The 27,098-nt window shown below is 35.8% G+C and overlaps 1 protein-coding gene across 1 annotated transcript in view; it reads right to left on the bottom strand.

The window, feature by feature from the left end:
• PDHX (pyruvate dehydrogenase complex component X) overlaps positions 1–27,098 on the bottom strand; it is a 75,203-nt gene that overhangs the window by 2,372 nt on the left and 45,733 nt on the right. Inside the window, exons 6-10 of the mRNA XM_003919984.4 lie at positions 24,509–24,683; positions 21,510–21,657; positions 14,374–14,432; positions 9,685–9,843; positions 1,254–1,318 (exon numbers count right to left, since the gene is read on the bottom strand). Of these exons, the coding sequence (XP_003920033.2) occupies positions 1,254–1,318; positions 9,685–9,843; positions 14,374–14,432; positions 21,510–21,657; positions 24,509–24,683 (606 nt within the window). The remainder of the gene's footprint in view (positions 1–1,253; positions 1,319–9,684; positions 9,844–14,373; positions 14,433–21,509; positions 21,658–24,508; positions 24,684–27,098) is intronic.

Here is a 27,098-nt window from a genome sequence, read left to right as displayed (position 1 = left end):
CAAAGGACAGAGAAACAGGCCAGTGGAAAAAAAAACTGCACAGGACCAGACCAATACTTATACAAACACTTTTTCAATGCCATGAAAAAGGAGAGATCAATATTCAATAAATGATGCTGTTCAAACTTAGTATCCATATGGGGAAAAAAAGAGAACTCTGAACTTCACATTATATACAAAATCCAATTTCAGATGAATTGTGATCTACATGCGACAAGTAAAGTACAATGCTTTTAGAAGATAACATAGAAGAGTAACTTCATAACTCTGGGATAGGCAAAATATCCTAACAGAAAACAAATAACGTCAACTATAAAGAAAAATACTGATAAAAAGGAATTCATTAGAATTCAGAACTTCCATTCATTTAAAAAAATCACCGAGAGAGAGCCCCAAAGGCACGTCACAGAGGGTGAAAGGTATATGAAACAATATACATCCTACAAAGGACTGTGCATCTGGAAATAAGTACTATACATCTTTTTTTTAAAATGGACACCAGATTGCAATGGGTACTTTATCTCATGAATTACCAGATACCCAAATGGCTGATGAGTGAAAAGTACTCAACATCACTAATTTGCACATCACTGACCACAAACAGTACCACTACACACTCCAAGAATTGTTAAAATTTAAAACCTAACATTAAACAATGGCAAGAATGTGGAGCAATAGGAATTCTCAGGATTGCTGATGGAAGTATAGATTTGTATAATCATTTGGAAAACTATTTGGCAGTATCGACTGAAGCTTCTAACTTAGGAATTCTACTTTTAGATCTATATAACAAAAAGTGTACACATATTCACCATAAGACACCAATAAGAATGTTCGTAGCACCATTATTTGTAATAGTACCGAACTGGAAGCAACATAAATGCCCATCAACAGTAAAATGGATTCTGGTATATTTATACAATAGAGTATTATATACTGCAATACCATATAAGTGGCTGTTTCACATAGCAGTATCACAGACATTGATATTGTGGAGGTCAAATATTAAAGAATACATAGTATTGACCACTCCATGTTAGTCAATGTTCAACGAACGTTTAGTTCAACACTGATAGGTTCCTACTAGCTTTAATATGAAAGCCTGACTAGTCTGAAGAGTATTTCCCCGTATTCTGTTGTCTAAATAAAGTATTTTTTGATTAAATTAAAAAAATTATCTCAGATAAATGAAAGGCTGACATGGACTTTTTTATCTGTTTGATGCTATGGATAATTAAGAGTTTAAATTTTACCTAAAAGACCCTCCTTGGTATTCTTCAGGCAACAATTTTCCATCTCTTGCTTTCTTTGATAGAGCCTGAGAAAAATATAAACAGAGTATGACAACCAACAAAATGTTATACAGTTGATCTTGTCACTTGAAATATTTGTATGTGGTACACTCTCAATCTGACATGCCTTGATTTGACTTTGTTACCTATATAAAACTAATTTTCTCTAATTATAAGAATAAACAAAAGCACAGATAATTCAAGAAACTAAAAATGTTAATCAAAACTCTAGAATAATCACTTCCTTTAACAATTTTTCAAATATGGGAATTACCCTGTGTACCATCAACTACCATGCAGAATGCTTTAGAGTTTGCTATGTATGAAATGAAATTTTCTATTTTGCCTATAATACTTTTTATTCTAAGAAAAAAAATACAAGAATCCATTCTGGTCAATTTGGTGTTTTTCCTTTTTTTTTAGTTTTTTTTTTTTTTTTTTTTGAGAGGGAATCTTACTCTGTCGCCCTAGCTAGAGTGCAGTGGCATGATTCTGGCTTACTGCAACCTTTGTCTACGAAATTCAAGTGATTTCCTGCCTCAGCCTCCAGAGCAGCTGGGATTACAGGCACCCACCACCACACCCAGCTAATGTTTCGTATTTTTAGTAAAGATGGAGTTTCACCATGTTGGTCAGGCTGGACTCTTCCTGACCTCAAGTGATCCACCTGCCTTGGCTTCCCAAAGTCCTGAGATTACAGGTGTGAGCTATCATGCCTGACCCATCTAGTGTGTTTTAAATAAATTATCTAATGGCAACCAAAATAGTATATCCACAATCCTACAACCAATATTCAGTTTTTATCTTTCCAGTTTACTTCATTTTCATCCACAATCTCAATCTCACACAATGGTTATAAAAAACAAAATTTTATATTTCATTATTTAATATTATATGTATCCTCTATGTTGTCAGCCTTCAGAAATGATTTTTAAATGATTGTTCCTAAAGAATGCATCTGCCTAATTTACTTGGTTATTTCCCAGTGTCATAATTTGTTTCACTAGTTTCTTCTAAATTATTTCAAGTAAAATTTCAGAAGTGGAATTGCAGTGCCCTAAAGCACAGACTTCTTTTGGTTCTTGATCCTATAGCTAAATCACTTCCTTAATGAGCTAGTCCAATTTACACTGCCACAAGGGATATAAGGATGTAGTTGATTCATATCACTCTTGATCATATCGATTTCTAAAAATCTTACAGAAGATAAGACAGATGACACATTAATTAAATTTTCCTCTCACTTGTACTTGGAATTAATCATGTTTCTGTTAATTTTTATTTTTCAGTGCTACAAAAGCAAAGGAACAGAGGTTGAGTCATGATATATAAACAATAATGCATTAAGAGGAAGGGTAGAGAAAAATGAAGTCACTGTCATTAGGGCAGATAAAATAAATGAGAGGTTCACTTAATATTTTGTATTACATAGGCACTATTACAATCACAGTTGATAACTATTTAACTCATAGATGAAAACGATTACAGGTGTATACAATTTAGATATAGCTATTTATAACACTATTTGGATCCAAAGTAAAAAATGAGATGACCTTTGACTTCTATAGTTCTTGGAATAACAGGAGAGAGAATAATCGACAAATGCATTTTTCCTCCCTTAAGCAAGGTAATTGTTCACATGATTTGAAAAGATACATATATGAACTTTGTGCATTCATCTCAGAGAGATGAACCTATGTTTTGATTCAGCAGTTTAGGAATGCTTTTTGTGTAGAAGCTAGACAGGAATACATCAGAGTCCACTGTGGCCTATAGTGAAAAACCAAATATTGGCTAATAAAACCTAAAAGCAAGCAATGGGCAGTTTTTAAAGGCAGATGGTCTCAATATATCCTGAATTACCACACTGCAACAAATGAAAAAAATTCATTTTAATAACTAGATTGCAAGCACATATACTAAAAAAAAAAAAAAAAAACACAAACAAAACCTAAACTCTCTAGATCCTAAATATATCAACAAGAAATTCCTGTCAGTGAACTCTAGTAAGAGTCTGAAATAGGTATGGAGTCTAAGAAGGACTACTGATTTTATAAATTTGTAATTATCATTGGGCTTTCCTGACAATGTGGTCTTAAAAGCAAAGGTATATGTTACTTGAAGCATCTAGCTCAAAGAACAAAAAATGACCAGCAAATATTTCTATAATACAACACATGCCTTGCTAACTCATTCGGAAAAAGTTACTGAGTACTTATAAGATAAACTTTTGCCTCTGCCTTTTAATACTGTTACAAGTAATGAAGAATTAAGAACAGCACAGGATCCAAGGCATGTTATTACATTACTTTATTCAAGGAATACCAACTTGAACTTGGCTGGGGCATGCCTACAGTCCCCACACTGGCATCCTTGGGATTACTGAGGGTCAAAAAGTAAATGCATAGTACAAGTGTTCTTAACCTGGGGTTCATCGATGAATCTGCAGGAAGCCACAAACTCTTGAAAAATTAATTTCAATAAAACATACGAAATTTGTTTTAAAATACATTCATCAAGCAACGACTGCATTCCAAGCACTCTTCTAGAATTAGATAAATGGCAATGGACAGTGAGCATCAGATAGTAGGGAACACAGAAGGGTGAAAAAAGAAATGAACAAGGTACTTTTCAAAGAGTAACAAATCATATGAAGACAATAAAACAGGGTAATGAGATAAGAGTGTTAGGGAAGTGGCCGGGTAATCTCAGCACTTTGGGAGGCCAAGGTGGGTGGATCACCTGAGGTCAGGAGTTCAAGATCAGCCTGGCCAACATGGTGAAACCCTGTCTTTAAAAAAAAAATTTAAATTAAAAAAAAAAAAAAGAGTGTTAGAGAACTATTTCAGCTATGGACGCTGCAGAAGGCCTAAGAAATTAGCAAGTGAATGGAGAAACCAATGATGAAAAAGAGCCAGCCCAAGTGACGATCAGAGGGAAGTGTGTACTGGGTAGTATGTCTGCTATTGAGAATCCAGAGCTCAACCTGTTCATGATCCCACAGTCTTCTCAAAACGACTGCTCCTGCCTCACCAGGTAGAAAGCCTTGGTCTCTTTGCTGTAGGTTCTCTAATCCACTGCCTATTTGCTAAGACCACAGCCTCACATTCCTCCTGGAACCCTCACTGCTTCTTTGGCAGAGTACTCTTCCGTTTGACTCAGGTCTCTTCTTTCTTAACCCTTTTTCCCCCACTTGCAAAAATAAGGAGGAATAAGTAGTCCTCCCTTATTTGTGGGGGATACTTCAAAGACCCACAGTAGATGCCTGAAATGGCAGATAATACTGAACTCTATACATACAGTCAAGAGCCACATAAGGATACTTAGGCCAAAGACAGAACACAAATATGACAGTGGTCCCGTAAGATGACAATGGAGCCGAAAAATTCCTATCACACAAATACTTACCATTGTAGCACTATTTCCTTATACTATTCAGTACAGTAATATGCTGTATTGCAGGTTTGCACCACACAAAGCCTTGGTTTGTAGTGTAGTAGTCTCTAACATCTAGGTTTGTGTAAGTACACTCTATGATGTTCACACAATGACAAAATCACCTAACCGTGCATTTCTCAGAATGCATCCCTGAAGTTAAGTGATGCATGACTGTACTATTTATTCCTACACATACATACTTATGATAAAGTTTAATTTAAAAATTAAGCACAGTAACAGATTAGCAACAATAACTAATTATAAAACAGGCCAGGCACAGTGACTCATGCCTGTAATCCCAGTACTTTAGGAGGCTCAGGTGGGTGGATTACGAGGTCAGGAGTTCAAGATCAGCCTGGCTAAGATGGTGAAACCTCATCTCTACTAAAATAACAAAAATTAGCTGGGCGTGGTGGCAGGTGCCTGTAATCCCATAATCTCAGCTACTTAGGAGGCTGAGGCAGGGAATTGCTTGAACCTGGGACGGGGGTGGGGGGGTGGGGGGGTGGAGGTTGCAGTAAGCTAAGATCCCGCCACTACACTCCAGCCTGGATGACAGGGTACTCTGTCTCAAAAAAAAAAAAAAAAAAAAAAAAAAAAACAAACCCAGAACAATTTTAACAATGTAAAATTTATGTGAATGTGGTCTCTCTCAGAATATCTTGTATAGTACTCATTTATTTTCAACTGTGGTTGACCACAGGTAACTAAAACCTGTGAAACCTTGGATAAGAGAGAACTACAGTATCTTAAATTCCAAATCAAAAGGTTGGTCTTACAGACATAGAAAACCAGTGACTGTACTCCTTTTCTTCTACCTGGTGAATCAACTCATTATGGTGCATTTGGTGTAACTGTTGAGTCTTTAGCTATTCTTCTTGTTTATTTCTCAAAGTGCAGGAGCTGCTTCTCAAGTTTTTTTTTTTTTTTTTTTTTTTTTTTTTTTTTTTTCAGAGAAAACATTACTGATTCTAGAAGGTTGATAACCTGACCACTACTAGTTATATACTAGTATGTGAGAAACAGAAAAGCTGAGTGGTGGGGTACAGGCTCTAGTCTACAGTCTGACTGGGTTCTGATGCTGGCTACATCATTTAATAAGCATAAAATTCGGGGCAAATTATTTAACCTCTTTTTCCCCAACAGTTGCTTCATCAACCATATCAAATTATTATCTTATACTTGATAGGGTGTTTTTAAAGAGGATTTACATAAAAGGCTTACAGCAAAAACTGGTACAAAGTATGCCAGCTGCTATTTTGTTAGAGTTGTTAAAATTGTTAAACTGTACAAATACTTCTAGAAATTCTATGTCTTTAAACAAGAGGATTACAAATACTATATTCATATATGAAATAACCATTTTTCTCTCTGGGCTGGAGCAGATTTTACCCTGGAATTAAAATCATTCTAAATTTTATCTGTTTAAATCAGGCGTCCCCAAACTTTTTACACAGGGGGCCAGTTCACTGTTCCTCAGACCGTTGGAGGGCCGCCACATACTGTGCTCCTCTCACTGACCACCAATGAAAGAGGTGCCCCTTCCTGAAGTGTGGCAGGAGGCCAGATAAATGGCCTCAGGGGGCCGCATGCGGCCCCTGGGCCATAGTTTGGGGACGCCTGGTTTAAATACATAAACATTCTACTTTTTAATAAGCCATTGCACAAAGCCTGATGTAGACATACTGACAAGAATCAAACTGTATAAAATGGCACTATTCCATAAATGGAATATTTGCTGTCTACCCTGTTTGGGGGACAGGGGTAAAATATAACAATATTAAAGCACAGGACAGAAAAATCCATTTATTACCAACTTTACAACCCACTACTACACTTGCACACTCAGGCAGATGCTGTTTTTTGCACAGCAAAGCTGAATTCAATATAATTTTGCTTGACTTGGAATTGAGTCAAAATTTACACTGAACATGAAGAACACACACATTCTCTCTCTTTCTTTCTCTCTCTCAGGGTTTCTACTTGGTGCATACATATTTTTAACGCCTATTAGTCCACAGCAGCTAAATGAACATATCTCTATAGAGCCTATCTAAAATATTTAGTTTTTAAGCCACAGTTTAAACTATCCAAGATTTAAGTTTTAAAAATAATCTTGCTAACGAGATAAACCATTTCAGCAATAAACTAATTTTGCAGGCACTCAGATATTTCTCTATTACACACAGGTGTGCACACACATACTGTGTCTCTCTTTCTTGTAAACTAGAGAACTACTATGCTTAATAGGCCATGCAAGGTAACTGCTTCTCATGGGAGGCCTCATATTTCTTCTGAGTACAACCACAGACGATTGATTATGTCTATCAGGTTGTTATGCCCTGTACCATGTGATACATTGGCCTGGCATGAGTGACCTGTCCAGCAAGAATACTTCATAAAATAAAGTACTACACAGTGGACCAAATCAAACCTTCCTTTTTAGTAACTTTGAGGGAGAAAAAGCAAAGAGGAAGTAGAGAAGTAAAGGATTACTCAGGAAAAAAAAAAAGGTAAACAGTAAAAGGAAGGAGAAAGGTGGTATAATAGAAAGATCATTAAGTAGGGGCTCTAGAATCAAACTGCTTGTGTTAACTAGTACTCATTGCCACTGCTTTCTAGCTGTATTGCCTTAGGCAAATTTGTCAAAGTTGCTAAAACTCAATCTCCTGAATTTCAAAAAGAAGGTTCCAATTGTACTGGGTTAATAGGATTAAATGAAGCATTTAGCCCAGTGCCTGGCATAGTGTAAGAACAAGAGTGAAGTGCTGATCAGAGAGCAGGGTGGGAAAGAGAAGCAGGCAGAATAAGACGCACACAGGGCAGCCAGAGCTCAGCAAACTCCGAGTTCCTGCTTTAGTTACAGGAAATGCCCAAGGACCACCAGAGACCACTACACTCCACAGGGTTATGACTGCCCTTCCCATTGCTGTGAGGCCCAGCTGAGAGGCTGGTGAGACTGCCTCCTTACCTCTTAAACTTAGGGTCTTTCAGGATGCAAGGAACGGAGAAAGCTAACATAGCTACTTGAGAGTTACGTATTATAGTAGCAAACTTTGTAAATTGCTCAGAATCAAGGAAATCTTCCTATAATGGTTAATTTTTTAAATGTAATGTATATAAAAATAAGGAAATTCTAGCTCTGCAGTTCAGTTCCATAACATTATAATAGTACTTTATATTTTACAAGTTGTTTCAACACTTAATCTCATTTAACCTTCACAAAAACACAGATACAAGTATTCTCAGTGTTGCTGAAAACCCTTGATAAATATAAGGGACATAATATATCCCAGTAAACCAATCTCTACTACTTTGACTTTTGAATTGACCAAACTAATGCTAACATTTTCTCTCTCTCGCTCTCTCTCTTTTTTTTTTTTGGAGTTACAGTGTCTTGCTCTGTCATCCAGGCTTGAATGCAATGGTGTGCTCTCAGCTCACTGCAACTTCCCTCTCCCAGGTTCAAGCAGCTGAGGTAACAGGTGTGCACCACCACGCCAGGCTAATTTCTGTATTTTTAGTAGAGATGGGGTTTCACCATGTTGGCCAGACTGGTCTCAAACCCCTGGCCTCAAGTGATCCACCTGCCTCAGAATCCCAAAGTGCTGGGAATAAGGCATGAGCCACCATGTCCGGCCTCATCTTTCAATTAACAGTTGCATTTTTATCTATACGAACACTTTCTGCAAATCTTTTCAAAGAGGAGTGAAGAAAGACCTAAAAATATCAATTCTAGTGGATTCACTTTTAATTATATCTACCTGTAAAATTCCAAGTAAACTCAGTATTTATGGGTATGCTTTTAAAGCTAGATTAACTTGTACATATTTATTTATTTTGAGTAAGAAGGTTTACACGTTTATATACTGTCGGCTCCCCAAAGAAGTCTTACCTTCTACCTCTTATCGCCCTTTTAAATTTATAAACTGTTCTACCACTATATATATAACAGGTCCTTGGCAAATGGAAAGAGAATCACTTAACCAATGAATCAGAAATTTTCAATGCAATCACTTTGAGACTTGTGATACTTCTGTCAAAAAACACCCTTTGAAATTACTGAGGCTGTCAAAGCTGACCCACTGCCTATGTTCCTGCCTATTTAATGTGCTGTTTTTTTGGTGAAATAAAATTCCTTCACACTGGAGTTACAAAAACTGCTTTTCAAGAAATCCTGACGAAATAAAGCAACTTTGCCTCTAGAACACTAAGTTCATTTTTATTTTTTTGAGACGGAATCTCCCTCCGTTACCAGGCTGGAGTGCAGTGGTGGATCTCAGCTCACTGTACCCTCTGCCTCCCGGTTCAAGTGATTCTCATGCCTCAGCCGCCCAAGCAGCTGGGATTATAGGCATGCACCATCACACCCAGCTAATTTTTGTATTTTTAGCAGAGACAAGCTTTCACCATGTTGGCCAGGTTGGTCTTGATCTCCTGACTTTGTGATCCTCCTGCCTCAGCCTCCAAAAGTGCTGGGATTACAGGTTTGAGCCACTATACCTGGCTGCGACGTCATTTTAATTGTCTTAATTTTAGAGAAGAAGTGAATACACTTTAAGAATAAAATGTTATTAACACTGAGGTCTATCTATTACCACTTATACAGAAATATAGTTTCAACTTAACTTCAACTTTAAAACCTACCTGAAATAGCATCTTTAGGGTTGAATTCTGGACTTTGGAAAATAAAGCTCATCTTTAGCATGAATGAAATTATTCTCTAATTTATTTATAGATCTCTTAATTTTTGAATATTAAATTTTCTTATAATGAGTCATACTTGGATAAAAACTTTAAAAACCTATATATGTGACAATCATTTGAAGTAACTCTCTCCTTCACACACACACAAAATCACAGTCTGACTAGATTAAGTCAAGACTTTATCAGAAAGTAATTATGCAAAACTATATGCTAACATTTTGAAAGCCCAGTCTTCCTTAAGACATACCTTTACAGAGTCAGCAATTTCCTGGATACCCTTAGCAGCAGCATCTTTAATGATTGGTGTAATTAAGCCTTTATCTGTTGCCACAGCCACTGAAATGTCAATACATGGCAGTTGCTTTGGGCCCTCTCCATCCCAGCTTACGTTAACATCTGGCATTTGCTAGAAACAGAAAAAACATGTTATTTAAAAAGCAGCTTTAGACCAAGGTGGTTATAGAAAAATAAAATTATTGTGCATTTTCCAAAGTGAACATAGCTAAACAAAAGAAAACAAAAATTTGGTTTGAAAAAATGGTTTGGATTTCTATGTCAATTATCTTTCATGTTTGCCAAGAATAATTAAACATACCACCTTTTATATGTATTTTATTGCACTTTATGTTCTGGGGTACATGTGTAGAACACGCAGGATTGTTGTACAGGTACATACATACCCGGCAATGTGGTTTGCTGCCTCCATCCCCCCATCACCTATATCTGGCATTTCTCCCCATGGTATCCCACCCTAACCTCCCTACCCTGCGCTGTCCCTCCCCTATTCCCCCACAACAGACCCCAGTGTGTGATCCTCCCCTCCCTGTGTCCGTGTGTTCTCATTGTTCAACAGTAACCTATGAGTGAGAACATGTGGTGTTTGATTTTTTGTTCTTGTGTCAGTTTACTGAGAAACATCATACCACCTTTTCTGATGAGTTACATGTTTTGATCTCTTCATATAACGGTGGGGAAAAAAAGGGCTTTCTTTCCTGATTGCTAGAAGGTATTTAATGTCTGTTGTACTTCTTACCTCATATGATAATGAACATGATCTTGAGGGGAGGAGGAAAGTGGAAAAGGATAATGATATTAGATCACATTACTTCTTCAGCATGAAGGAAATCTTACTTTCTAGTCCAGCTTTGGGATATATATATATATATATATATATATATATATATATATATAAGCAGGTCTTCAATAAATTACTTCCCAATTTAAAAGAGATTTCATAAGCTTCATAAACACCTGACATATACTATATAATATGAACATACATACATTTGACATGCAAGCAACTATACTGAGGATAAAAAAAAGAATCAAATTACTAAATGCCTGGAAACCCTATTACTAATGTTTCCCTGTATCACAGGTGAAAATGATGCTGAAAAACAGAAATCAAAAGGAAATTGCTGTTATCAAAAATTCTGTTTTCTAACGAAGAAGATCCAGGCCTCCTGGCATGTCATTTAAGCATGGCAATATACAATCTGATTCCACTCTATTTCATTTCACTTGTGACCACTCCCCCGAGATATATCTTCCACTTGGCTCACTGTCATGCTATGCTAACTTCCATTTCAAGGCTACTTTCACGTTGCTTTTCAATTGCTCTTCCATTTTTCCATCTTTCACGCATTCAACAATGTCACTATGTTAAAAGAATAAAGTCCCAACCCCTCAGAAGATTTGAAATTCTTCATAGACACCACTAAAAGAGAAACAAACAAAGCCCTGATGAATAAAGAGTATCTGGCAAATAAATTTAATTATAAAATGTAAAGAAAACCTACAGGACACAGTCAAAGCTGTATTAAAAATCTCTTTTTTTTTTTTTTTTGAGACAGAATCTTGCTCTGTCACCAGGCAGGCACCAGGATGGAATGCAGTGGCATGATCTCAGCTCACTGCAACCTCCACCTCCCGGGTTTCAAGCAATTCTCCTGCCTCAGCCTCCTGAGTAGCTGGGACTACCAGTGCGTGCCACCACACCCAGCTAATTTTTTTATTTTTTAGTAGAGGTTTCATCATGTTGGCCAGGATGGTTTCGATCTCTTGACCTCGTGATCTGCCAGTCTTAAAAATCTGTATCTTAAACCTTCTCATTATGGCGATCATTAAAAAATCTGGAGACAACAGAGGATGTGGAGAAAAAGGAACACTTTTACACTGTTAGTGAGAGTGTAAGTTAGTTCGACCACTGTGGAAGACAGTGTGGCGCTTCCTCAGGAACATAGAAATAGAAATTCCATTTGACCCAGCAATCCCATTACTGGGTATGTACCCAAAGGATTATAAATCATTCTATTATAAAGACACATGCACACATATGTTCACTGAGGCACTGTTTACAATAAAAAAGACCTGGAACCAAGGAAAATGTGGTACATATACAGAATGGAATACTATGGAATCATAAAAATTGATGAGTTCGTGTCCTTTGTAGGGTCATGGACAAATCTGTAAACCATCATTCTCAGCAAACTGACACAAGAACAGAAAATCAAACACCACATGTTCTCACTCATAGGCAGGTGTTGAACAATAAGAACACATGGCCACAAGGAGGAGAGCATCACACACTGGGGTCTGTGGGGGGGGGCGAGGGTGGGACAGTTGGGGGATGGGGAGGGATAACATGGGGAGAAATGCCAGATGTAGGTGACGGGGGGATGGAGGCAGCAAACCACATTGCCATGTGTGTACCTATGCAACAATCCTGCATGATCTGCACATGTACCCCAGAACCTAAAGTACAATAAAAAAAATAAAATGAATTACACATTCATGTTTTCTAACCAAAATGAATCTAGAGAAATAAAGGAAGATATACATAACAAAACCATACAAACTAAGAATATAAGTATGCAATAGAAGTGAAATGGAGTTCAGAATAACCCCAGGCATTGAGGATGTTAAAATAATTAGAAGAAACAAATTCAAATGACTCTAGGCTAGTGAGTTTGGGAATCTAAATTAAATGATTTTCTAGGAAAATATAAGCTTTTAAAATTGATTTTTTAAAAAAGCTGAAAATTAAAACAGATCAGTAATTATGATTAAAAAAAGGTGGCGGACGGGGGGGGGTGCGGGGGGAGGCTGTCAAGATCCCCTCCTTAAAATAGAAACAGGTTCAGATACTTTTACTGGTGAATTATATAAAACTAGAAAAGATAAAAAAATTTCATACTGTTGCAATGAGTACAGAGGAAAGAAAAGAAGAAATAATCCAAATTCATTTAATGAAGTCAATAATTAGGGGGAAAAGGGTCTGATAATGTTGGCACAAAATTTAAATTACCACTACTTGTGATTCTGGATACAAAACATTATGCAATAAAATACTAACAAATAGCTTATGCCAATTACAGATTTATTTAAGGAGTATGAAATGATTCACAATGATATTAATCACAATAGTCAATTAATAATAAAATCATTAATTCAAAATATTTGATCAAAAGAGAAAAGTTACATGAATACTTAGATAATGTTGAAAAGGCATGCTTTTTAAGTTCTGCATTAATGTATTTTCCAAAGTCCAGAGTGCTAACCATTACACCATGGAACCCTCCTTATTAATATAATTTTTAAGAAATAAAAACAAGTTAATTATAAATGTACTTTAAATACAGTCTGTTAACAAGCAGTGATCCCAGAAAACAGCTTCATGACAGAAAGAAGGCATGATGAAAAATCGTGTCAGGCAGGAAGGCAAGAAGCCTGGATTCTAGATTTACATCTCTAGCCAGCTAGGTTTACATCACCTCCACTGAACTGCAGGCTCGTATGTTCACCTGCCTTCCTGCCATCTCCACTGGGACATCTGTTAGGCTCCTCAAATTTAACATGTCTAAAACGAAACTCTAGATTCCTTACTCCAAAGCTATACTTCTCCCAGTTTTCCCAATCTTAGTACGTGGAAAACTCATCCCTCCCACTGCTTGAGCCAAAATGCTTGTTCCTCTTTCTCACACCCCATATCCAATCCATCAGCAAATCCTGTTGGCTCTACTTTCGACACATAACCAAAATCTCCACTTCGCCCTAGCTCCATTTGCTACCACATTTGTCCAAGCCACTGTCATCTTCTAAAGCCTCCCAGAGGAACTCATTATCTCCTCCTCCCTTGCCTCTCCACAGGCCATATTCTACACAGCCCCAGGGCAGCCTCTCCTTTTCCTTTCTAAAGTACAAGTTGAATCACTTTAGTTCTTTGCTCAAAACCCTCCTCACCATGTCCAATAAGGCCTCATGTACTTCGGTTCCCCTTCCTGCTCTCCCACTGTTGTTAAAATCTTATCTCCCGCTGTCTCCACTCTAGGTACAGTCCACCCTCAGCTTCACATCTTTGGATAACGCAATTCTCTGCTCGCAGCCTCAATGTCTGCTGGTCCCTCTGTGTGGAATGCACTATTATCACATACCTATGTGGCTTACTCCCTCTGTTTTCTCACACCGTATCTCAGTTATCACCTTGTCAAAGGGGTTTCCCTTGCTTCCTTTTCGAAAAAGCACCCCTAGTTACTTTGTCCCCATATCCTTTTGTTTTCTCCTCAGCACTTTCACCATCTGACATATAGTAGTAGTGTTTGTCTCCTCCAACTAGAATGTAAGCCTCAGGAGAGCAGGAATCATGTAAGCTTTGTTTACTGCTGTATCTCGAATGCCTAGAATGCATGCAGCATCAGATAAGGGATCAATCAGTATTTGCTGAAAAACTGGTTTTTATTCTGCTCTAATTAGTTGTGAGTCCTTTTGATTTGCAGCTTCTTCATTAGTAAGGAGTGAGATCAAATGATAGAATATTTTTAGCAAGACAATTATAAAATTTTTGTGATTTAAAAATAAGAGTTCTATTTGTCATTATAAAAATTCCACGACATGAAACTACTTTAGAAGACAAAATAATTTGAAATCTGCTACTTACTTTAAGGGTAAGAGCTGCTGCCTTGATGATAAAATCATTTACTGATACTTTAATGTCATCTGAAAAAAAAAATAAGCTTAGTAAAATTAGTATTCTTAATATAACTTTAACACTGACATTACAACTTCAAACCTGTAAATTATGGAATGTACTGACAATGACAAAAAAATTACAGCCTTTTGTTTGCTTAGTCAATAAGGTTCCCATGATCAGAAAAACTTGCATTATAGGAGGTCCTGGTTAAATAAAAGTAACCATGAATGTTAAGTTTACTTCTGGGCCTTGGTTATCAATTTTTTAAATTGCTTTTATATCATATGCAAGAACCTGAAGGACACATTGGAAGTATAATCAGAAAAAAAAACCCAACTCCTGTGTCTCAAAAAAGACAAGTGGTCTCTTTGTGGTGTGTGTGGTCAGGAAGTTTACAAGATGATTCATCTCTTCCTCATTCTTTTTAAATGTCCTTATTCTCTGTATGCTTTATAACACATTAATTATACCAGAACAGTGATACATGTAGGTACTTTATATAAAACAGTTATATATACACATGAGAGAGCGTTCAAAAATTTCATTTTACTAATGGAGTGTAGGTGAAAAAAAATTTAACTGCTTTTTAACTTAATAAAACAGGATATAACAAAAGCCAAAGATGAAGCAATGCTGGCATAGGTCCTAGTGTGATGAATAAAACGAGGTTCTCGGTCTATAGCTTTATGGTGAATGCATTTGAATCAATGTCTTTCCAGTATACACAATTATTTTAAGAAAAAGCTGAGGTCCTGCCACTTCCTACAGCGCTGATCACAACTAAAGTATTTGCTGATGCCTTTGCACTTGCCAGTGGATATGACAGTGTTGGAAAATGTAAACAATATTTGATTCTTTCTTTCAAGAACTTCTAGAAAAAGACTTTAAGATCAAGATCTAGTCAATGGTATGTGGCAAGAAACCTATCCTAACTATTAAAGTATCATGGAATTTTATGTGAATAACAGCTCATTTCAAAGGCATGCTGGAGACTTCAGAAAAAGATCAGATGAATTACCATAATCCTAAATACTGTCAACCTGTCATGGTAACTGTCAGCTGCAAAGTATCAAGGCTCCTCTAATTCAGAATTCCAGAAATATGCAAAAGTTTTGTTTAAAACCCCTTTAGAAATAGAGATATAAATGGACTTACAGTGTTTAGAGGCTTTTTACTGATAACCACATAGAAAAGATTTGGTCTGTACAAATTCAAATGTAACAGTTCATGAAATCATTCTGCTTACCTCTCATGGCTCTCTCAGCCTTCTCCTCACTTTATCTACTTAACCGCAGCTATTCACAGTGACTAAACAAGTGTGATCTGAGAACCACAGGAGTGCTTCCAAGGTTCATTTTTTATAAATTTATCACTTTCTCTAAAATAGCTTTCCATTTAGAGTTCCCTGAATTTTTAAAAGCTCTCAAGTTTTCTTTATATGAAATCTTGAAAATCTGTATATAAACTGTTAAGAGTCCTGCTTTCACCTGGGATGTAGAAAGTTGCAAAAGAAAGTTGTTCCCATCCTGACAGGGTGAAAGAAAAAGCAGGATAAATTACAAAACCATAACTTTTCTTGAGCCCACTAGGGAGTTGAGGTTACAAAGCAAACAGGTGAACTGAATGCTAAAGAGTGCTCATCCATTCAGAGGAGAGACAAACACAGGAAGTAAATACCCACTGACAGAGGACAGGAGCAAAGAAGGGAGAGTATGGTCCAACCTGCATAAACAGCTGGGGGCTAGCAGCAGAGAAACGTAAAGTATAAAAAATCAAGTGAATGGAAATCCAGAGGGGAAAATTCATGCTAATCAAGATTTTAAAAAAAATACATATTTTGCTAAGCTTTGAAGACACAGCTGGGACATCAGTGAACTTGAAGCCAGGTAAACAAAAAGTATCCAATATGAAATGTAAAGAGAAAAAAGAATGAACAAAAGGAATAGAGCATTTAAGAACTTTGGACAATTCAAAAGTCTAACACTTAAAATTGGAGTCCCAAAGAGAAACCACATGAAACAGAAGAAAGATATCATTAAAAATAACAAGTGAAAAATTTTCACAATTAAAGGAAGACAACAAACCATACATCTAAGAAGCTGAGAGAAACCCAAACAGAATAAATACAATAGAAAAAAAAATCTGGGCACACAATAGTCAAATTGCTAACAGAGAAAATCTTGAAAGCAACCAGACAGTGGGAAAACATCACATACAAGAGAACAAATATTAAGAATGGCAGTAGACATTCTTTAAGCCAGAAAATAAGGAAATACTAACTTTAAAAACTGGAACAAAAACCTATTAACTCAAAAAGCTATATCCAGCAAAAATATCTCTTAAAAATGATGATATATCTATCACGGTGACTACTATCAAAAAAACAGAAAATAGCAAGTATTGGCAAAAATGTGGAGAAATTTGAACTTCTGTGCACTTCATTTTTGTTTCTGGAGACAGCTCTTGCTCGGTCAGCCAGGCTGGAGTGAAGTGGCACAATTATAGTTCACTGTAACCTTCAACTCCTGGGCTCAAACAATCCTCCTGCTTCAGCCTCCCAGGTACTTTTGCAATTTTTTTGTAGAGATGGGGTTTGTTCTGTTTCCCAGACTGGTCTCAAAGTCCTGGCCTCAAGTGATCCTTCTGCCTCAGCCTCCCAAAGTGCTAAGATTACAGGGATAAGCCATCATGCCGGACCCAATGGTATGCTGTTAGTGGGAATGCAAAATGGCACAGCCACTATGGAAAACAGTATGGTAGCTCCTTAAAAAATTAAAAATAGAATTACCACATGATCCAGTAATTCCACTTCTGGGGATATACCCGGAAGATATGAAAACAGAGACACAAAGAGATACTTGTACAGCCATTTTGACAGCAGCAGTATTCACAATAGACAAAAGGTAAAAACAACCTAATGTATTTATCCATTAACACATGAATTAACAAAGTATGGTATATACATACAATGGAATATTATTCAGCCTTAAAAAAGAAATTCTGACACACTCTGCAACATGGGTGAACCCAGGAGATATAATGCCGAGTGAAATAAGCCAGTCACAAAAGGACAAGTACTATATGATCCTATTGATATGCACTTAAAATAACCAAATTTATAGGAACAGAAAGTAAAATGGTGGTTGTCAGTGGTGGTGGAAAGAGGAATGAGGAGTATACAGAGTTTTCATTTTGCTGGATAAAAAAAGTTCTGTAGATGAATGGTGGTAATAGTTGCAAAACAATGTAAATGTACTTAATGCCAATGAACTAACTGTACAATGAAAATGGTGAAACTCACGTTATATATTCAACTACAATTAAAAAAAAAAAGTTTGAAAATGTGAAAGATAAATAGACCTTTTCAGACAAAAACTAAGAACATTTATTGCCAGTCAATCTGTACTATCAGAAGCATTAAAGGAAGTTCTTCAGGCAGAAGAAGTATAATAGCAGATAACAGTTTAATTCTACACAATAAATGGAAAAAGTACAGATAAATATAAAAGACACTTTTCCCCTCATTTTAAAACTCCAAAAGAGTTGATTGGCTAAAGTAAAAACATTAAGCATGCATTCTGGGGCTTACATCATATATAGAAGTAAAACATGACAACAGCAGCACAAAATGAGAGAGGGAAGAAATGGAAGTATATAGTTATGAGGTTCTTATATTGAACATGGAGTGGGGTGTAATATAATTTGAACCCAGGCTGTGATAAATTAAAGAATTATATTGTAAACACTAAGAAAAAAATTGCAAAGACAGACAAGAAGAAAAAAAGGAAATAAAATGATGAAATACAATGAAATGATAACAAAATAAATAACCAAAAGAGATAAAGAGAAAAGAATAAAAGAGGTGGGACAAAGAGAACACAAAGAAAGATCAAAATGGTAGATTGAAATCCAACCATGCCATTAAATATGCATGGTCTAAACATCTTAATTAAGAGACCAAAGAATTGGATAAAAAAGCAAGAACCAATTACATGTTGCCCTCAAGAAACCTATTTAAATAAACATATTTACATTTAAAAGTAAAAAAATGCAGAAAGATATACTATAGAAACACAAGTCAAAGAAATCTGTAGTGGCTACAGATGTGATAAAGACGGCTTGAGGATAAAGAATATTACAAAGAATAGATAAGGATATAACATAATGATAAGTCTGTTCAAGAAAATGTAAAATTCCTAACGTGTATTTACATACATGTAAAATTCCTAACGTGTATGTGCCTAATAATAGACCTTCAGGATATATGAAGCAAAACTGCAGAGCTGACAGGAGAAACATACAAATAAACAATTATAATGAGGACTCTCAACACTCCTCTCAAAAGACATAAACGACACTATTAACCAGCTTGACCTGACATTTATAGAACATTCCCTTGCAAAATAAAAAAATTCTTTTCAAGAACATATACCAAGATAGATCACAATATCAAACAAATATCAACAAATTTAAGACTGAAATCATATAAAGTATGTTCTCCAAACACAATGCAGTTAAGCTATAAATCGTAAGAGAAATGAATATTTCTCAAATATTTTGAAATTAAGTGCACACATAAATAATTCATTGATCAAAGACATCACAAAACAAATAAATGAGAAAATATTTTTAATTGAATAAAAAGAAAAATAATGCCAGCCGTGGTGGCTCACACCTGTAATTTCAGCACATTAGGAGGGTGAATCACTTAAGGCCTTATCCTTCAAGGTGGGCAGATCACTTGAGGCCAGGAGTTGGAGACCAGCCTGGCCAACATGGTGAAACCCTGTCTCTAGTAAAAATACAAATAATTAGCCAGGCATGGTGGTGTGTGCCTGTAATCTCCGCTACTCGGGGCACTGAGGCGTTAGAGTCATTTGAACCCAGGAGGCAGAGGTTGAAGTGAACCAAAATTGCACCACTGCACTCCAGCCTGGGTGACAGAGCAAGACCCTGTCTCTAAAAGAAAAAAAACAAAACAAAACATATCAACATTTGTGGGATACAGCTAAAGCAGTGCTTAAAGGTATCTCAAGAGTATTATATGCTTATATTAAAAATAAAGGTCTCAAATAAACAATCCAAGTTTTCACCTTAAGAAACCTGAAATAAAAGAGCAAAGTAAACTGAAAGCAGAGAGAAAAAAATAGTAACAAAGAACAGAAATCAATGAAAAAAATAGTAATAAAGAACAGAAATCAATGAGATCAATATCATAGAAATACTAGACAAGTTAATAAAACCAAATGTTGGTTCTTTGACAAGCTTGAGATCAACAGAACTGATAACCCTTTAGTCAGAGTGATCTAGAGAGTAAACCACACAAACTACTAACATCAAAACTAGAAACATTACTTAAGATGACAGTATAATAAGGTAATGTTGTGAGTAATTTTATGCCAATAAATCTAGTGACTTAGATGACATAAATTTCTTGAAAGACACAAACTACCAAAGTTCACTCAGGGAAAAAAAACACAAAAAACATGCATCCATTTTTAAAATGAAATTCATAGTTAAAAATGTTCCCATAAAGAAATTCACGGGTGAATTCTACTAAACAATTAAAAAAGAAAGAATACCAATTGTACCCAAACGTTTCCAGAAAATAAAGGAGGAGGAAATGCTTTCCAACCCATTCTACTAGATACGGTAACAAATCCAAAAAAAAAAAAAAAGTCTCCAGAAAAGAAAACTACAGGTTAGCATTTCTCATGGGCATAGGTGTAAAGATGCTAAGCAAAATTTTAGAATATAGAATCAAACAATATATGAGAAAGTTAATCATTAAGTAGGTTTTATATGAGGAATACAAAGTTGATTCAACACTTGAAAATCAATGTAATTCACCATATTCACAGATAGAAAAAGGAGAAGTAATCTGAAAAGATGCACAAAATGTGTTTGACAAAATTCAACATCTATTCACGTTTAAACAAGAATGGGAATTCTTTCAACCTGAAAACAATATTCTACAAAAAACCTAGAGCTAACATAAAAAACTGAATGCTTTTCTTCCCAAGATCAAGAACAAAGCAAAAATATCTGCTTTTACTATCTATGTTCGTTATACCAGAGGTCCTAGCCAGTGTATAAGGTAAGAAAATAATATGAAGGCCATATAGATCAAAAATGAAGAAATAAAACTATCGATTCATGCTAAAAAATCTGTATATCTCTCAGCAATCTTACTTGTTATTGATTTCTGGAAGAAACGCTGCAATTTTAGTAATCTGTAAATGAATTCTGAACAAGAAATATAAAATTAAAATTTGCATAAAGAAGAATAACTAAGATATTTCTAATATAAAACATTCTTAAAAGTTTTGGATTTTAAACTTATTAAAATGTTAAGGACTGCTTCATTTAAGTATGCCAAAAAATACTCAAAACAAAAAATAGCCATTTGGTCTCAGCAAATCATGTGTTCTTACAAAAAAATTTACCTATGTAAAAGCTAAAGCACACCAAAACATGAAGCCCACTTTCGCTTTTAAAATAACTAACCAGCCAAATTATAGTACTTCAGATTTCAGTATCCCTTATCCAAAATACTTAGAACCAGAAGTGTTTGAGATTTCAAAATTTTTCAGATTTTGGAATATTACATTTGTGGTTTTGGCATCTTTAGTCCCAAAATCCCAAAATCTGAAAAGCTCCAATAAGGACTTCCTTTGAGCTCCATGTTGGCATTCAAAAAGTTTCAAATTTTGGGGTATTTTGAAATTTTGGTTTTGGGATGCTCAATCTGTATTTTTAAAGCTCAGTATGTAACAGAGACTCAAACTCAATAACTGCCTGCTAAATGAATGTTAACTAAACGTACATTATTCAAATATGACCACAGAGGAAATAAAAGCAAGGTAGAAAAGAAACCCTTATTCTGCATAAAGGCATCTGTGATTTATTTAATACTGTGGAACCAATTTACTTTTTGTAGGAAAATATTACTAATTTTTTCCTTTAGCACAAATATACCCAGAGTACAGTACAAGTAAATTATGAAATTGAAATCAAAAGCCACACAATGTGAATTTTGTAAAGGATTTCATGAAAGCTAAGTTAGCATGTGTTTTACATTAAGTAAATTCAATTTTACTAACCTTTGACCAGATCTTGCCTAACTTTTAAAACAGCTCCAAGGTCACAGTCAGCAGTAGCATATGCATGAGGTACAGTACTTTTAGATTCAGTTAATCTCTTGGCAATAACTCTTCGAACATTGCTGGCGGGGATTTCAGTGAATGTGCCCTGCAAAAAGATAGCAACCTGTCTGTTAAACCACAAGTGGAACAGAAAAATGAACAAAAAACAAGCAACATTATAAATGAAATTCTCAATGATCTTATTAAAGATTAATACAAGAAAAGCACTATTAAAATTCTTAGTATAAGGGAAGAATATTAAAAAATCTGAGAAGTTTTGGTTTATAGTACATAACTACAGAAAAAAGTAACAAAATTCATGTTTCAATGTGAATGGGGTATCTTAGGTTACTATGTTTAAGATGATACAAAAGAAATCTACCAAATAATGAGTAATTCCTCCATAGGTGTCTTTGTGTGTACATATACCATACACACAGGGCAATAGAGATGTGTGTGTGTACACACATACACGGAGAGAGAAGAGAGACACAGATATACGACATCTGTAAGCAGCTTTTGTTACAAATATCACTTAACAAAACTGAAATAAAACAGCCAATAAATCAACAAATCAACTATTAATATATAGTTGCCCTTTGACTTATGATGGGTGACATTCTGATGAACCCACCGTTAAGTGGAACCTAATGAACACCACAGCTTAGCCTTAGCCTAGCCTACCGTAAATGTGCACAGAACACTTATATTAGCCTACAGTTGGGCAAAATCATCTGGTTACACAGTACACTGCAGAGTAGCAGTTGTTTACCCTGATGATCACATGGCTAACTGGGAGCTGTGGCTGGCCAATGCTCCCCAGCATTGCAAGTACGTACTGTATTGCTTTCTACCGAATGTTTATCACTTTTACACTATAGTGAAGTCAAAAAATTGTTAAGTTGAACCATCTTTTCAAGTACACAAGAAACATCCACCAAGACAGACCATATTATAAATATAAAATAAATCTCAATAAATTTGAGAAGATGACTGTTCTAAAAATAAAGTGTGTCTCAAAGTGTATTCTCTAAGACAGTGGAGTTAAACTAGAAATCATGAAATGTAACTGAGGGGTCTTCAAATATTCTGAAATTAAATTTATACTTATAAACAACTCGTGGATCAAAGAAATTAAAAGGAAAATTAGAAGGTGGGGACCTTCTATACAGGCAATTCAATTACTTCTATCTTGATTTGTAATTTTAAAACATAACACGAGTATCTTATTTCTTAGGGATCCATAATAGAAAGTATGAATGAGATAATAAAATATTCTGGTAACTTCATTACAGTTGCATGGACAAAAAAGGACAATAGACTTTATATCTAATTCCTTTCTTGTCCTTAATTCTATTTTGGGATTTCATTATAATCAAGATAATATAAAGCAACTGAAAGTGCTGCTGATTTCATTTTTACAAATATCAAGAAATTAAACACTTTATGTTAGCAAAGTACTTGGTCAAGCAGAATAAACGCTCTCCACATATTATAAGAATTTGAAAGTATGGTTTACCTTCCTAATTTGAATAACTTTTTTTTTTTTTTTGGAGATAGTCTTCCTCTGTAACTCAGGCTGGAGTGCAGTGGCATGATTATAGCTCACTACAGCCTCAACCTCCCAATCTCAAGTGATTCCCTAACCTCAGTTGCCTGAGTAGTTGGGACTACCACACCCAGCTAATTTTTAAATTTTTTGTAGAGATGGAGTCTCACTATGTTGTCCAGGCTGGTCTTTGAATGCCTGGGCACAGGCAATCCTCCCAACTCAGCCTCCCAAACTGTTAGGATTACAGGTGTAAGCCACCACACCCAACCTTGAATAACCTACTTTTTAAAGACATATGATTGTACTATACATATCTTATATTGAGAGTATAGTTCACTCTTGACTATACATTATACAGTCCAATTACATGTCCTTCAAAGTAGGTTATTCCAGTATGTAGTATATTAACCATGAATGAATATTTGAAAATCTGTTTCCCATGAAGCTTGTACTGTTTTCAACTCTTTTAAAATATCATTTAGTATATAGCTCTCCATTAGAAGGAGTACAGATTTATCTATTTATTTTGCTTTTTATTTTTTTAAGTGTCCATTTCATTTTAAATAAACTTGGTTATCCTACATTTCTTCTGATAGGAAGTAACCTGAACAGGAAAGACAGAGAGGCAAAATGGAGTAATTTGAAAACAAAAAGGGGCTGCTATACTGCATGCATCTGAGAAGGAAAGAATGACTATACAGTTCTTTATAGTGGGATTATCCATTCCCTAGTTAAAAAGTAAAACACAGCCAGAAAAGGCAGCTAGTGTCAGCTACCAATTATTAGTATTACACTTGAGAAAAAAACACATGAGATTATAGAGAATATATATGTTATTGAAGTTGTGGAGTTTGTGGTAACTTTAAATTGAATTATAGTTCTAATGTTTATTTGGAAGTTAACATACAAATTTTGGTTTCTGATAGAAAATCTGTAAAATGCAGCATTTGGAGTGTTTTTTTTTCTTTATACTTTAAGCTACTACTGAAACAGATTAGTAAAACTAATCTGTTTTAAAACTACTCTTATAACACATAGTATTTGTGCTTATTTTCTCTTTCACTTAAATTTGAAAAATAAAAATCCAGACCAGGTGCACTGGCTCATGCTTGTAATCCCAGCATTTTGGGAGGCCAAAGCAGGTGGATCACTTTAGTTAGGAGTCCGAGACCAGGCCCACCACCATAGTGAAACCCCTTCTCTACTAAAAATCCAAAAATTAAGTGGGTGTGGTGGTGGGCACCTGCTACTCAGGAGGCTGAGGAAGGAAAATCTCTTGAACCTGGGAGGCAGAGGCTGCAGTGAGCCAAGACTGTGCCACTGCACTCCAGCCTGGGTGACAAAGCAAGACTCTGTCTCAAAAAACAAGAAAAAGAAAAAGAAAAATCTATTTAGAGAACATTACCACTGCATTGGGTTGTCCAGGAGTTGATACTGGTGGAATCATAGGCCGGGGATAAGATGGCCCAGCTATGGCCTGTAGCAGTGAAGGTGCTGTAAGAGTGGCTGCAGGGGCTGGGGTCGGTCTGGACTCAGTGATCTTGCCCATCTGCTTCAACTGGACAAGTCTGAGAGCATCCCTGGAAATAAGAGCAAAGTAGATAACCATGATTAGCAATAAGGATTATAAGACAGCTTTCAGAAAATGCAGGTGAGATGTGGAGAAAAGATACAGAAACATACAGATTTCAAGGTTATCATTAAAAACCAATTATCTGATCTAGAAAAGTAAATCCTGTCTCTTACCTGGTCTGTGGACTCCCATTATTTGTCACGTTTTAATATTTGCATATTTTCAAAAACCAAATAATAGTTAGAATTTTATTAAAATTGGATATAGGTTGTGATTTTTAAAAAGGAAATTAAGTCTTTTCTGTGCAGTGGATGTTATCTGGTACATGAACAATTAAACCATACTCTCATCCTTTATGCTCACAAAATGGTATTCACACAGCATTCAAAAAGTGTCAAGTTTATTGTAAACATGACTTTCACCAGAATATTTTCTATATTATTATTCACTTATTGTTTCATTGTTTATTACGGTGCAAATCAGCTTATTGATGACCAGGAAACCAAAGCATTTTAAATTCTGCTCAATATGTCATCAGTACAACTTAATGTAACAAATCTAACCCATGATATCTTTTACAATGAAAAAAATAACCAGTTACAGACTTGCCTTTGTATTATTCTTTAAAACAAAGGTATCTTTGCCTTGTAAAAGGATGTAATTAGATTACTAAATGTGTCGTCAATCACTATGCTAAGTTACAGTGGTATTAGGCAATACATTTCCTTAAAATAATTTTTAGAAGATTTTAATATCCAATAATTAATTATATTTTTTCCAATTTAAGAAAAAATCTGTTTTACATAATAAAAAAAAAAACTTCAGGGTGACACAAAATCTAAAGAAAAATTATTTTTCAAACACACTTAATATTTTGGTATTATTTTTCAAAAAAGTTGATGAAAGAAAAAACCTAGCATCTGTTGAATGTATTTGAGAAGAACCTTTTACTTGTTGCAACATGGTAGAAGAATTCTGAGATGGCCCCAATATTCCTGCCCCTAGTATACACACCCCATACAATCCCTCTTAACTGTAGCTGGCCTGTGAATACGATGGATATCACTCCCATGATTAGGTCCTATTATGTGACAAAATTGGTGGTATTTTACAGATATAATTAAGGCTCCAAATCAGTTTAGTTAATCAAAGGGCAAATTATCCTGGAAGGGACAGATACATCGGGTAATCTCTTAAAAGAAATTAGGCCTTCCTAAAAGAGGAGATTTGAATAAAGACATTCAACTGCTGGCCCTGAAGAAGCAAACATGCATGCTGTGAACAGACTACGGAGACGGACGGAGACGACACATGGCAAGACCCTGCATGTGGCCTCTGGGAGTTGTCAGTGGTTCTTTGCTGACAGCTAGCAAGAGAAGAAGGGCCATGGTCCTAGAGTCCCAAGGAACCGAATTCTGCCAACAACAGCATGAGCTTGGAAGAAGACCCCAAGCTTCACATGAGCTCCCAGCCTTGGCCATCACTTTGATTTCAGCCTTGTGAGACCATGAGTTCAGAACCTGGCCATGCTATGCCAGGACTTCTAACCTACTGAACTGTTAGAAAGCAAACAGGTGTTATTTTAAGCTGGTAAGTTTACTGTAACTTATTATGTAACAACATAATATCACCACAAGCAGGAACACTGCAACTTGTTAATGCTTGAATATATCTATTAAAAAAAAGGTTAGGGACACTAAATTGACACATTTTTATCTCATTATCAGCATAACTATTATTTGCTACTTTTTTAAAAGCAGTTTAGTTTTATTTCTATAGTACTTAAGATTCTTGGGTAAAGTGTCTCACACCTGTAATCCCAGCACTTTGGGAGGCTGGCGTGGGTGGATCACAAGGCCAAGTTCGAGGCCGACCTGGCCAATATTGTGAAACCCCGTCTCCAATAAAAATACAAAAATTAGCTGGGAGTGGTGGTGTGCACCTGTAGTCCTAGCTACTTGGAAGGCTGAGGTAGAAGAATCACTTGAACCTGGGAGGCAGAAGTTGCAGTGAGCCCAAATCACACCATTGCACTCCAGACATGGTGACAGAGCAAGACACCATCTCAAAAAAAAAAAAAAAAAAGATTCTTGGGAAGGTTAATCATAAAGAATTAAGTAGAAAATTCATTCTGGCCACTGATTTTTATTTTTTGAAGAGTCTCAGTCTGTTACCTAGGCTGGAATCCAGTGGTATAAACTCTCAGCTCACTGCAACCACTGCCCCTTAGGTTCAAGAGATTCTCATCCCTCAGCCTCCCTAGTAGCTGGGATTATAGGTGTGCACCACCACGCCCGGCTAATTTTTATATTTTTAGTAGAGGTGGGGGTTTCACCATGTTGGTCAGTCTCATCTCAAACTGCTGGCCTCAAGTGATTCACCAGCCTCAGCCTCCCAAAGCTTTGGGATTACAAGTGTGAGC

The sequence above is a fragment of the Saimiri boliviensis genome, chromosome 6 (genome assembly GCF_048565385.1).
Source record: "Saimiri boliviensis isolate mSaiBol1 chromosome 6, mSaiBol1.pri, whole genome shotgun sequence".
Classification (NCBI taxonomy): domain Eukaryota; kingdom Metazoa; phylum Chordata; class Mammalia; order Primates; family Cebidae; genus Saimiri; species Saimiri boliviensis.
This window is presented reverse-complemented; position numbering and strand designations above follow the sequence as displayed.